This window comes from Chelonoidis abingdonii, chromosome 1 (assembly GCF_003597395.2).
Source record: "Chelonoidis abingdonii isolate Lonesome George chromosome 1, CheloAbing_2.0, whole genome shotgun sequence".
Taxonomy (NCBI): Eukaryota; Metazoa; Chordata; order Testudines; family Testudinidae; genus Chelonoidis; species Chelonoidis abingdonii.
In genome coordinates, this window is record NC_133769.1 from 115385865 (window position 1) to 115400384 (window position 14520).

Sequence of the window (14520 nt, forward strand, 5' to 3'; positions counted from 1 at the left end):
ACCAAAAAGACTGGGGTTCAGCAAAGAGATTGCATGTTTCAGGAACTTTGGATTCCTGACCTTCAGACCTCCGGCCGCTGAATGTTTGTCATGGGTGTTTCCCCTGAATAGAACACGTCTACTCTGCGTCTTTACCCAAAAATGTCTTATAGAAGCGGTCGCGGACCCAGGCTCAACCCTCCCTGAGGGCACAGGGGAGCCTACACCAAGCTCCACCACACTCTGTCGGCCGTGGGTCCTTCCCTTTTGTTTCGGCTTGAGCGACAATCGCCCCAGTCACTTGCGTGGCTCCGGCCTTCCTGCGGCAAGGGGACGCACACCCACACACAGATTAGAGCAGTGGCGAAGCTCAAGCCCTCTGCTGCAGAGGCTGAAGACAAAACATACACATCGATAGTGCTTGGGTTGCTCAAGCCCTCTGCTCGGGAAGGCTCCTGAGCAACAATACACAGGTTCAATTCGGGGCTCAGGCCTAGGTTTGGACGGGGCACCAAACACAGTGGCAAGCTCAGTCCCTTTTGCTCAGGGCTGAGCACACAAGCAGTCAGAAGCCCAGGCTCTGGGCGGCAGGGCAATAAGTAGTTCAGTGTTTATAAGCCCAGGCCCTGCTCAGGGTGAGGTCAGCAAACGACTCAGGCTTCAAGACCTCTTCAGGAGGGCTGAGCAAACACCCAATCTGAATGGCTCCTCTGGCCAGCTGGAGGGGAGGTCTAGCCCCCCTGAACGGGTTAGCAGAGGAACGCAGCCCTCCCACTTCAACATGCGTGTGCAGCGCCGGCGGTGCTAGGTAACCGTGCTCTGTTCACACTGCTGTTCCACTGTCGTGGGGACTGACCGAAACACACTGACCATAGGTTTCAGGTGAATCTGCAGCGCCTTGATCCATCGCCCGTATTGTCAGGTGTTCGGTGGATGCTTTCCCTCCTGCCTGGTCGACCGTAGCTTCCCAATCTCCGCCCTATTCTACTGGAGAGTACCTGCGCTCGAGTCTGCTACGGCTGCAGTCGGTGAGTGTCAGGCCCCACGCCTGGCTCGCCCGCGCTCCTCACGGACCTACTCGCCGGCAACCGAGGACCCATGGCGCACTCGCACTTCATCTGATGTACCGGGTTACAGGGCGGGTCAGGCAGCTCTCTGAGATTGCCCGGGGGTCGGAGAAAGGCTCAATGGCAGTTCCTCCACCCCTGTAACCGAGGCCCAGGTCAGGCACAGGCGCGTCTTCCTCAGGCTACCGAGCCAGGGGTAGGTCAGAGCCAGCGCTTTCCGCTAACGGATATCACCGAGGCAGGGTCAAGCTTGCCAGCGCTCCTTTCTAGATAACAAAGAAAGTTATCTCTGTAATCTACGGTTACCCGAGCTCGGGGCGCCGAAGCATCTGTCCCTCTGGCAGCCTCCGTCCCAAATCGTGGTGAGCACTTAAGGGGTCGGGTTTTTATACTCCTGTGTCATCCCGCCTCCACTTGCCTTTACTGGTGAGGGGGCAGGGACAGGTGTGGTAGCTCCACGCTCCTCTGCTCCGATTGGCTTCTGGCTCTTTGTCCCTCTCAGGCGCTAGGCGGGAGTGAGTGAGCTTACCTCAGCTACTCAAGTCCCCAAGCCAGGAGGAGGGTGTAAGAACCGTCGCTGAAGGCTGAGCCATAGATGTAGAGTTATTGTTGGTCTGATTGATAGACACTGATCACTCAGACCAGGCTCTTCCCCTCATCTGTCCTTACGAGGCACCGTTCATTGTACGAGACAAGTCCTGCCCTCAAGAAGCAGCACAAAGATTGCAGGAGACAAAGTGTCATTATTGTATTAATAGATGCCGCGCAACTGAAGAGCTCAGTGAGTGATCATGTAACTACAGAAGAAACCCACCAGCAGATTTATAGGAACAGAACCCTGAGTCTCCAGTGGCATTTTCTAAGCTTTAGCCACGCAACCCTCCATCATCTCTGAGAGGATCAGCGATGCTGGCCATCCATTGCTTCCCATGCTCTGTATCTGTTTACCTCTCACATTAAGGCCAATGCTAGTTACATCCACCCTCCACCATCCCTGCCCTTCGTTTCCTTGCCCATGACAGCGCATAAAAATCTATTTGATTACAAATGCAAAAGTCTAGCTTGAAATTCCCACAGGCACCACATGCACAGCACAACTGCGCTTGGGATTTGGTACAGATTAACCTAGGGAGACTCATTAGAGGGAACATGAGCCAACCAGCACCATGGACCTGTCACAAAACAGGCACTCAGTGAGGTGAGGCAGAAGCCAGAAGAGTGAAGGTCACATAAGCGCACTCCAGAGAAGAGGGTCTCACAAGCCCGCGCGCTCCTAGCATGATAGATGGTAGTGCTAGAATGGCATGAAGAGAAGGATCAGGCAACTCAATTAAGACGCCTGATTCATTGAAATTGGATTTTTGTTCCCACCAAAAATTTCAACCAAAACAACATTTTTTTTCTTTTACATCAAATTCTGTGGCCTCCACTATTTTGGGAGTTTCCAGCAAAACAAATCCCCTCATTTCAGGGAGATGGCCAGGATTTATTCCCTTTGGGCAACCGAACCATTTTCTGAGTTGGGCATTTTATGACAATTTTGCGAATTCCCCCAAAACTGTTCCAAAATTTAGCTATTTCTCTGCATGTATAACCTCATTTTCACCTCAGATTTGTTTAAGGCCAGTCTACTCTTGTATAAGGGGTATGCTTTACTCTCCAAAGTGTTGTTCGAGCAAGTCAATGCATCTCATGGTGGACTGGCACGTGATTATGGGTTGGATACATCAGAGGTAGAGTGGGGAAAAAGCCATAGGTCAAATAGAACTTTCACCAGAAGGCGACCCTGCATTATCCAGCTGCACCGTGTTGTTATTAGAGGTCATTAACCCCACCCTAGCACCTTCCGAACACAACAGCCCAGAAAATGAGACCAAGTATCACAGCCTTCCAGGAGACTAACTGTTAGTGCCAAGGCAGAGAAGAAGAGAACGAAAGTGTGCCAGTGCCTGTGGCCTCCAGCATGGTAAGGAATTGATGAAGCTTCTGGTTCTACACCATACGCGTTTTTAAACTGATTTACAGCGTTTAAACCGATTCAACGCTGATACAATGCACATACAGGCCCTTATATCGATATTAAAGGGCTCTAAATATCTGTTTCTGTACTCCTCCCGACGGAGAGAAGTAGTGTAAAATCGGGTAGTTAACCATATCGAGATTAGTCGTGTAGTTGTGGCCTGCAAATTCGGTACATAGTATGTTGGCCTCAGGGCGGATATCCCACAGTGCACCTACGTGGTTGGACCATTGGCGTCGACAGCAATTTCTACTCAGATGGCATGGTGGCCCCAGGTGTTCAAAACAAGGGACAACGCAAACATCCAAAAACACAAACAAAGGCTTCCTCTTTTTTGAAAGTATCTTGTTTCCTGATTGGTCCTCTGGTCAGGTGTTGTTTGTTAACCCTTTCCAGGTGAAAGAGACATTAACTCTTAGCTATCTGTTTATGACAACACCCGAATCCACATGTTCTGTCGGAATATCATTCAGGTGGAAAATTTCCAAGCAGCAATAAGTAGCAGCCAGGCAGTAGGGAGACTGAGTGCTTTATATAGGCACAGAGAAGGAGAGCTGCCAGTTCTGCTCCAGGTCCTCAGAATGGTGGCTGATGTGTGTGTGCAGGTTTAAAAGGCATTGAATGTCCATCATATATAGTTCGCAAATGCAACTCTCAAGAGGCTCTCCTGATGGGAGGCTCTTTTGCAGCTAACTTTTTTGTTGGTTTAGTTCCTATAGTAGGAAAATTAGGAGGCTGTCTCATTCCTGAGAGTATATAGTAGCTTAATATCGGCTACTGCTTCCTTCTCCTTGGATACCTTTTGACTGGACCTGGCCAACGTGTTTGTTTCAAATTTAAAAAAAAAAAAAAAAAGGCCCCCACAAAATGGCTTTTGAGCTAAGTGAAAATTACAAGTCCCTGTTTGGTTTTTCCTCCTGTGGACAAAATTTAGCAAAGCTGGAAGTGAGTTTAAAGTGATATTCCGATTTTAAAAGCATAGGGGTTTCCTTGCTTTTTCTTACAGCCAATCTGTGTGGGTTCTCAACCCCCAGTCCAATTCTGAGCCCTGGCAATGAGATGTTGATACATTTTGAAAGCGATGGGGAGAACAACTTCAGAGGATTTAAGGCCAGATTCACCTTTGTTCCTTCAGGTTAGTAGAAAGACTTTTGTGTTCTGAACTCTTGATCTTAGTTTTGAAATAATCCCCTATCACTATGCTGGGGCAGTTAAAGATGGAACAGTTTCTACTGGGAGAATTCAGCTCTTTCAACAATGGTAAGGAATCAGAATTCTCACACTGGGAACACCGATAGGACACTGACACTTTTTTGATGCTTGAAGCTTGCAGACTATGTGGCATTTTGAACTACTTCTAGAAGTATCCCATCCAGGGACTGCGGTTCTATTACAGCAGTGGGCATGGGAAATTGGGGTAACAGTCCCCTGAATGACTGCCGTTGCTTCGCTCTTATATGCCAGCTGCTAACATTGAAAGATCTGGTGTTCTCTTGTAGGAGTTCCTCCTACAGGACTGGGGCTTTGGGAGGAGGAAGTGGGGCTATGACTGGTGCCTTGAGAGTAAAATAGGTTCCATTTATTCTGTCTTCAGCAGAAGAAGCTGAATCAGTAGTTGCAGAACCAATTGTTCTACAGACGACCACTCCAAAAAATATCCCCTTGGGTAAGCTGGTGGGAAACTCATTGTAATGGGCTGTGTCAATAGTTCTTGCTGTCTTATAACCAGAGGATCCTTGGGAAATAGACTTCAATGGTGCAGGTGCACTCGGGCTGTAAGATATACACAGTAAGGAGGTATAAAGCATATTCAGAGTGAAGAAATGGAGAGAAATGCCCACTTATCTTTTGGGGGTTGTGCCCATCCAGTGCCACATTATCCATCTAGTTTAATCCTTTCTCACCTGCACTGGGGAAGGGAAAACTTGAAATTGATCCATATATTTATAGGGTGGGAGAAAGATACTAGCCTCTGTCTGGGCCTTATTTGTTCTTTGAGGTATAATATGGAATCTCTGTCCAGGACTCAAGTTCTCAGCCACCTACATCAAGCTTGCATGTCTTCTGCTCAAAATAACTGACCACACCCAGCTGCTACTCCTATGAAGGGAGCCTGCTGTACTGCATCTCTTTGGGGTGTATCTGCTTTATAGTCTTAGTTGCAAACAAAACTAGTGTGATAGATGCAAAGGAGAGACAGTCTCAGAAGTTAGTGTGTCACTCACTAGCTTTCTGGCTGTTGTGTTGCAGATGTCTGTGGCTTTCCCCCATTTAGTCCCCAGTGGCTGTCCGGACGTGTTGTCGGGGGAGAAGAAGCATGTCCCCATTGCTGGCCTTGGCAGGCAGCCTTGCAATTTTTAGGTGACCATCAGTGTGGCGGTGTCGTCATCGGTCCGACATGGGTACTCACAGCAGCCCACTGTATACAGTCGTGAGTAAACCTGTCTGGAAAATGCTTCCCTGTGCTCCTATGTGCACAGATATTCCTTTTGGGACAGTGTATGTCCCCTCCTCTAGAATGGAGAAATAATGCTAAAAAGTACCCACACTCCCACTTATAAAGCTCTCCTTTGCTTGTTTCCAAGCCTGTATTTTAGCCTTTTCCTGTGGAAAACATTGGCGCAGTGCGGGAGAGGGGGTTCACATGAAATTTGACCTGGTGTATTTCAGCAAATTCCACTTGTAGAAGACTGTCATTGTGAAACTCTGACTTGTCAGTCTGGGGGATTGGTGACTAATTAAACTGGCACTGAAGACCAAGCAAAAGATGGTCAGTATGCTGAATAAAGAATACATAAGACTGGTTATACACAGATCTGGTGCAGTTATTTCTATTTTACAGAACAAACAGGCCATTGCATTGGACTGTCATTGTGGGAGACCATGATAGAATCCTGAAGGAGTCAACAGAACAGGTAGAGACTGAACAAAACAATCTAAAATGTGGATCGTGTTGATTCCTGTTCCCTGCTTCTTTGTAATAGATCCGTGTACACTAAATAAAACCCGGTGCTAATCAATAAGATGAAATAACCAAAGAAAGGTGGGTGTCTTGGGTGACCAAAGGGGGGAAGAAGAGCGTTTGAAACAAAATAGTCTGTGGACTTGCATGGCAAACTTAATCCTTGATGATACCTTTTTTAAGGCTTTCTCATGTTAGTGTCTTTTTAAGTCTAGTAGTTGGCAAAACACAAGCTGTAGAGCTTTCAGCATCTTGCTGTCTTAATGTTGGGCTATCCGTCTTCCTACAAAATCACTTGTTGACCAGTACCTTTCTATGCATTAAGTTGAATCAAGGGGGCAAAAGCTTAGGGATAGTTTATGATGGTCTGCAAAAATGTATCTGCTTAGATTAGCAAAATGAAATAGAATCCTAGCTCCTAAATTCAAGGAATTTTAATACAGTCTCTTCCATTTGTGATCCATCTGTAATCAAGAGTTGAGGGATATACTGAGCTGACTTCCAGAGTCCTGAATCTTCCCTCTTTTTTAATCTGTTTTGACACTTCTCCAGCCTGACACCAATTTGTGTCTCTTCCAAAATGTACTTTAAACCTATCTCCCTTTAATGGCCATTTTCAGCTGTATCTTCCTTGGTCCAGCCTCTCTTAACTTATCATTTTTGCTTTATTAATGTTTGATCCTGTTTGGTACAGGTGAGAAGGGTGAAAACTATTGTGGTGCACCCTGACTTTGATACAATGAGCTATGACTCTGATATTGCACTGATCCAACTGGATGCCCCTCTGGAGTATAACACTGTTGTGAGGCCAATATGTTTGCCCAGCAGCACACAACCGTTATCTTCCTCTGTTCTGTGCACCATGACTGGCTGGGGGAGCACCCAAGAAGGTATGTAGTATGTTCTTCTCTAACTGGGCAAACAAGATGGAAATGTCTGTGAAGATTCTACCTCTGTCCTGCATCTCTTAGTATCATTTTTGGGTGTGCTGAGCACTATGCTGGGTGGGGAGTGGATGGCAGGATCCACAGCTCTTCCTACACACAGGTGATTTTTAGCATTTAGGAGCTTTCTGCAATCACTGTGCAAATTGATGTATCTCTTACATGTTGCTTATGGGCTGACTGATTTGCAGCTGTCTAGCTATAATTAGAATCATGTCCAGGATTGCAGACCTAGCAGTTGCTCTTAAAGCTCCTGTGCTTTTGATTTTATGTTCTGGGTCTTACTTTCTGGTTTGTAGGGAGTGGGAAGCCTCACAAACCATGAAAGGGTTAAAATGATCAGGGCACTGAAGAGAGATTCATAAACAAGAGGTATGTTCATTCGGAGCCAAACTCAGTGGGCTGGGGAAACGCTAGCTAAAACCTGGGCTTTTTCCGGCAGGAGCTCTGTTGGAGTCCATTTACTGAACAAAGCCAAACTGAGCATCTACTTCTGCTCTGAAATAGACAGACTGTACTGTAGGGAAAGGGGATCCGCCACAGTCTGACATAGTGTGTACAGGCACCAGCCATATTATTACATAACCAGAAAGTTCAGAAAACCTGGAGGAAAGTCCAGTTCCCATACTCAGCTGCCTGGTTGGATCAGAATTGTGGCTGTTAGCAAGGGGACAGGAGGTTTTAGCAGACTTCTCTTTCTGTTGGTTTCCGTCTCCAGTTTTGCATTCTCAGCAGGTTCTTTAACCCTGCAAATAGCTTGCAATGTGATAAATATTCCTCTGCCAATTTCTCCCTTGAGCAGATGGGAGCCTTGCTAGTCGACTGCAGCAGACACAAGTACCCATACTTGAGAGTGAAATCTGTGAGAAAAATTACTATTTTAATCACCCCGGAGGGATCACAGCTAGGATGCTTTGTGCTGGTTTTGCTTCCTCTGGAGGGCAGGATTCCTGCCAGGTGAGTTGCTACTAAATGCAAGTACCATTGAAGATGAGTCTTGGTGATTGTTTTCTGCTGTATTTTAATGTGGTAGAAAGCATTGGGAAAACGCTGGTAGACCAAATTCTACCAACAAGGCAGCCGCCCCTGATAACTGTCTACAGCATGACTGGGCAACGCACAGAGCATCAAAAAACCAATAAACACAATTAGCCCAAACTAGAACTGAATTCAAACTATGGAGCTGGAGAATCTTACTGGCAAAAACAACCATTGGTGTATTTGGGCTTTCAGCTGTAACTGTGATCGGGCCTGAGTAACTCTGGGTGATGGGATGCTCTTCCTTTTATGTTTCTTGAATCCTACCCAGTGAATAGATGGCAAAACCAGGTTAGAATATTGGGTCACACTTTTTATATTAGTTATATGAGAGAGTAATGTTCAATAACTGTTCTAGAATCCAACCAGTCAATAGGTTTCTTATAACAGTCTGTAACACCAACTGGTGTGCTTATCTCTAGAATACAAAATATTCATGCCTGTAATGCATTTCATTTCTATTTACCTTTATTAACCCTTGATAAACTAGTAGCTGAAGGCCTGTTCTGTTGCATGGTTATGGCAATTAGTTTATTACTTGGCTCATTTGTGCAGTGTCCCTCGCACAACCAATGAAATTGACGCATGCAAATTAGCTGTGGAGTAAGAGTGGTGATTGGTTATCTATATCACAGCAGTCTAGGAGTCCTGGCAGGGCATAGATACATGTCTTATGGTAGCTGACACTGCACAGGTGTCATTTGTAAAGTCAGAATGGCTGAGAACTTTAAAAAATGGACAGTAACAGACTGCAAAACTCGGTGTTTTGAACCTGGTGGTACCCTAAACAGAGAGCTACAACCATAGTTGTTGGTGTTTACATCACGTCACACTGATTCTCCAGGTGTTCTACATTTCAGAGTGACAAGCCTGGAATCTAAAAGAGATTATAAATGGAATATTTATTTCAAATGTGACTGAATTTAGTAACTCCTGGGTCCCAACCCTGTGTTCAGTCTTCTATACCACTTTGCCTTACTAACAATCTGATTTATTGAATTAGTCATCCCAGTCCATAACTAAGAAACCAGGAATGTGAACTGGGCACACTCAGTTCTCGTATTCAAACTTTTCCCCTTAGCTATGATCTGTAACTGCTCTTCACTTCTGTAACTAAGAGTGTAGAAGACAAATGAAGGAAGTTTCTACTAATATTCTAAGAAGTCCCTCTGTTTGTCTGCTTTCAGGGTGATTCTGGTGGCCCACTGGTTTGCCATAATGAAAAAGAGCCATTTATTCTTTATGGCATCATCAGCTGGGGTGTTGGTTGTGCAAGGCCAAAGAAACCAGGAGTTTATACAAGGGTGAGGGTCTTCCTGGATTGGATCAAATCCACAATAAGAGGTAAATATCTTCTTTCTTCTAAGGAGTGTGTGTCCTAAAGGAAGAGCTTGCTGGAAGTATTCAAAGTATTTTGTGGACAGCAGATAGAACGTTTTTCATCTAAAAACAAAAATCCTTTTTTATGACTTTATTTGATTTAGAACCAAGGAAAAAAAAGAGAAAAACCCAAACTTTTTTAAAACCAAAATTTTTCCAGTTTTCAGGGAGGAGTAAGCGTGTGTGTGTGTGTACGAGAGAGAGAGAGAGAAATGTTATAGGAAATTTCAGACAAAACACTTATGCATTTTATTCCACATTTCTTATGAAAAATAATGGTATTTTTTCAGCCCAATTTGAGAGATGCAGAACTTCCGGGATAATCTGAAATGAAGAACGATCCACCAGTACACTCCAAACTCTGGACACATGCATTTTGTACACTTCAGAATCTGTGCTATAGGAAGAGTAATCAATAACACAGCTCACTAGAGAATGACTGACTGAATCACAGTATATGCCTGTTAAAAGGAAGTGGAGCATGTCTTTTACAATGCAAGGAACACTTAGGGTACGTCTACACTGCACGATTATTTCGAATTAGCTTAAACCGATATTACAAAACAGATCTAATAAAATCAGTTTAGCGCGTCCACAGTGGGATCACGAAATCGATTGTTTGCATCCATGGTCCAAAGCTACCATCGATTTCAGGAGCGGTGCACTGTGGGTAGCTGTTCCTCAGCTATCCCATAGTTCCCACTTCCGGGTTGAGAGCACAGTGCCTGATGGGGCAGAAAACATTGCCCCGGGTGGTGCTGGGTACAGCCTCACCCCTCCCTTTGTGAAGGCAGCAGACAACCCTTTGGCGCCTTTTTCCCGGAGTGCATTGAGCAAACGCCATAGCACAGCAATCATGGACCCTGAGATCACAAACGGTATCCTGACCGTTGTCAACACCTCGCGTACTCTCTGCCAGCAGCATTCAGTACACAGAGGGTGACATTTACAGTACTCAAGGAATTATTTATTTTACTTTTCTTTCACGTGGGGGGGGGGGGGAAAGAGACTGACGAGCTGTTCCGTGAACCACGCAAGACACCGTGTATTAAGCTACAGACATTGGGCGCTCAGCCAAGAATGCAAATAGTTTTCAGAGACTGCTGTGGAGACTGGTAGCTGTAGTCCTCATTACCCCCTCCCTCCCTCCATGAGCATCCGTTTGAGTCTCTGGCTTCCCGTTACGGTTGTCACGCACCGCTGTGTATCCTGGAGTTTATTTTTCAAACGCTTTGGCATTTCCTGTTCTTTAACGGAGCTCTGATAAAACAGATTTGTCTCACCATACAGCGATCAGATCTAGTATCTCCCGTAAGGTTCAATGCAGGAGCTACTTTTGCATTTGAACTGCATCGCCACCCGTGCTGATCAGAGCTGGACACGTGAAAGCAGGAAATGTCATTCTAAAGGTCTCGGGGCTTTTCCTGTTTACCGGCACTCCGCATCCGAGTTCGGATTGCGGACCAGAGCGGTCAGTGGTGCACTGTGGGATACCTCTAGGAGGCCAATAATGTCGATTTCCGTCCACACGAACCCTAATCCGAGTTATCACTTTCGAATTTAGCGCTACTCCTCTCGTCTGGGAGGAGTTCCGAAATCGATTTAAGGAGCCGTTTAACTCGATATTAATGACGACGTCGTGTGAACGGGTACAGCGTTAAATCGGTATATCGGCCATTAAACCGATTTAAAGTCGCAGTGTAGACCTGGCCTTAGAGATGACAGGAAGAATGTTTTAAGGCAGTGTGCGTGGTATCCTACTTGGTATCCTCACAAACCGCCATGCCTTGGGAATTGGGGTGTCTTCCTAACTGAAGTAGAGCAAACGACTTATTTCCTTCTCACAGCAATTTGACTGCTGATGTGGCTGCCATCCATCCCAAGGGATATTCCTAATTATCCATCCTGTATCTTGTCAAGCTAGTTCAGGAGGATGCAAAACTAAAACCTACTTTGGTTAGCAAAAAAATCCTTTTGATATTCTAGCTATGTGTGACTCAGCATAATGCTTTCCTATACAGATATTTTTTTTAAAAAAAATTGTCTACCAGCAGAACTGCAGTGGTGGCAAATGCAGCTCTGTTCCCTGTCCTGATTTCTGGCATAAGGGGTTAAAACTATTCACTTGTTGGCCTGCTTAGAGCAGGTGTCATCTGATACCTTTTCACAGAATAAGCATGACTTTTAGATCTGCTGTTAACTCAAATAACGAAGAAAAAATGAATTTCAGCATAGTCAGGGACTCAGCATGAGCTTTTTTTTTTAAGTCTTTTTACAATGGTCACTACTAATTTAGGATTGCTAAATGCTGTTAATGAGGGTAGCAGTCTCCAGTCATCTCCCCCAGATGAATTATAAGGTGGCTAGAGGTCTCTTCCATATTGGAAGATCTAGTGTCGATGGTTGGTGGGCATTAGCTTTCTATAGTTTGCTTTTTCATGAGTTTACACTAAGATAACCAGTCTCAGGAAGAGAAGTGCACAGATCTTTACCTGTAAATCAGTTTCTATGGTGGAGGTTTTACTATCGCTTGCTCATGTTCATTTCTGCCTCTATATAGATGGCTTCATTTGAAAGGTTTAGCGTACCATTATCACTTCACGAGCAAGGCTATGGTCAGTCTGACTCTGGCTGGGATGTCTTAATCCTGCGTATGCAGGGTCGGCTCCAGGGTTTTTGCCGCCCCAAGCAGCAAAAAGAGAGGGGTGGGGGGGAAGCCACAATCGCGATCTGCAACTCTACCACCTCTGCTTCAGTCTTCGGTGGCAATTTGGCAGCTGGTCCTTCAGTCTGAGAGGGAGTGAGGAACCAGCTGCTGAATTGCCGCTGAAGACTTGAACGTGCCGCCCCTCACCATTGGCTGCCCCAAGCAGCTGCTTGCTGGGCTGGTGCCTGAAGCTGGACCTGTGAGGTGTGGGCACTGTCTGGTTTCCCACAAAGCTGTCTCTCTACAGATTATACGTAGCCCAGGATCTCTTTATTAAACTGTCCTAGTAATAGACATGTTGTACCTTTCTCTACAGAGATTGAACCAAATGCCCTTCAGATAAGTAATAGTGGACATGAAACCTTAACACAGACACCAATGAAACGGCCTACAACACCAACAGGAGCTGCATACAGACAAGGTAAAAGCTCTCCTGCAGCTACATTCAGTTAACAGTGCTGCTGGTCTGTTTCTTGCATACTCCTGTATCCTGTGGAAAGGGGTGGGCCAAGATTCAGCGTGGTTGTACTGTGCGGGGTGCCAAGCTAGGCAATTGTTGTCAAAGTGTGTAAAGACCAAAAACTTTGTAATTACAGTGGATTTTGTGGAATTGCCTATTGACAAGGGATCTTAGGGTTAGATACAAATAATCCTCTTTTAACCCCAAGACTAGTGCAGACAAGCTAAGAGAATCTATAGTTGTAGGAGTCTAAACTGGGGGCCAACAAACAAAATTACTTGTGTTCTTTTGAATTCCATCAACCATAAGCTATTTTCCTCAGTGACTGTTTTTTTCTTTTTTAAACAAACAAAAAATCCTTCTTGCTGTTTAGTTTTTCTTACATTGCCCCACTCTACAGACTTAAACCCTTTGATACAAGCCACCATGTTCTCCTGCCCTTCCCATACTACTAGCATAACTGCCAATCAGAAAACAATTTCCATCCTCCTTTTAATATTACTTGAACTGTTGGCCACGGGATTCAATATATTTTGAGTGTTGGCTATAGAATAACTCTCCATTGTCTCCTTTCATAAGAATTTGGCCCTTAACTAGCAGGTTTTTTCACAGAATTGTGACTCGCTTGGCTTAAAATATTAATTAACCCTCATCCATGTAAGTTAGGTAAATGTCAGAATGCCCTTTTCACAAACTCGTAAACTAGAGAGTAACCAGCCCAGCTTGGGCCAAGAGCAGGGCTTGAACCTGCTCCTCTCGTAGCTCAAAGGCATGGAATGTGGCTACTTGAGTTGACTGACCAAGTCCCCTACCTGAAAGTGGTAGCAGACTTTCACAACTCTTATATGGACCAGCCTCTACTAGAATGACCAGTTTAGGTTACCTACTTTCCTTAATGGAACTTACTCAGTACTGTAGGTGGTCTGAAAAGTAAGTGACAGCGCTGGGACTAAAATTTATCCATGGTGCTGAGGGATATTTTGCACCATCTGCTTTCAAAAAGTTCTACTGAAGAATAAACCTTGGACAGCTTTCTTTGAGAGATAAAAAGGACACAACTGGAGTGCATGATTTTAAAGCCCCACCTCTCAGGGCTCTGTACTCAGAGGAGGGGACACAGGGAGTGCTTGGCTTTATTTTATTTTTTTCTTTTGGAATGGGGTGGATGAGAGCAGACCCAAGCACATCCATAGAAGGAGGATCCTTTTGTGGTTAAGGGACTGGACTAAATCAGAAGAACTGGATTCAGTTCCTGCATCTGTCCCAGATGTCCTGTGTTGTCTTAGGAAATTCACTTAATCCTTTCAACCTCAATTTACCATCTGTAAAAGGTGTAATATTTCCTGTCTGCTACCCTTTGTCAGTCTTGTCTATTTAGACTGCAAGCTGTGCAGGGTAGAAACAGTCTCTTTCTGTGCTTATGTACAGCACTTAGCATAACTGAGTCCCAATTTTGGCTGGGGCTCAGAGGCGACTGTAATACAAATATGATGATGATAAACAATTTTGGCTCTTGACTCCACCTCTCCCACCTGCCACACACTTAACACACCCAGAAAGGTTTTCTCCCACAGCTGAGCAGACAGCACTGAAGGAAAAGAATGGTGAAAACATGGAGAGAAAGCAAGAGAACCCTTAAAAAAGATACTAGCTTTGGCAAGGCCCCAAAATCCAGTCTGTTCAGGAGTTAATGCTACCAGCTCAGCTTGCTCGCGCTGTTACCAGAAAACCCAGACAAGCAATACATGCCTTTAAGCTATTCTAACTGGCTAGCATCACCAGATAGAAAGTGTGCGAAATTGGGAAGAGGCAGGGGGGTAATAAGTGCCCATATAAGGAAAAAGCCCCAAATATAGGGACTGTCTGTATAAAATTGGGACATCTGGTCACCCTATAACTAGCACTCATGCTGATAATTGCAGCAGAGGTCAGAGATTTGAGTGGCCATCGAGACTGAAATATC

General features: G+C 45.1%; 1 protein-coding gene across 1 annotated transcript in view; it reads left to right on the plus strand.

Annotated features, from left to right (window-relative positions):
• Positions 1 to 14520, plus strand: part of OVCH1 (ovochymase 1) — a 63435-nt gene that overhangs the window by 28064 nt on the left and 20851 nt on the right. The window contains exons 13-20 of the mRNA XM_075073434.1: positions 4073 to 4201; positions 4661 to 4732; positions 5317 to 5497; positions 5909 to 5981; positions 6723 to 6918; positions 7772 to 7929; positions 9198 to 9354; positions 12414 to 12518. Of these exons, the coding sequence (XP_074929535.1) occupies positions 4073 to 4201; positions 4661 to 4732; positions 5317 to 5497; positions 5909 to 5981; positions 6723 to 6918; positions 7772 to 7929; positions 9198 to 9354; positions 12414 to 12518 (1071 nt within the window). The remainder of the gene's footprint in view (positions 1 to 4072; positions 4202 to 4660; positions 4733 to 5316; positions 5498 to 5908; positions 5982 to 6722; positions 6919 to 7771; positions 7930 to 9197; positions 9355 to 12413; positions 12519 to 14520) is intronic.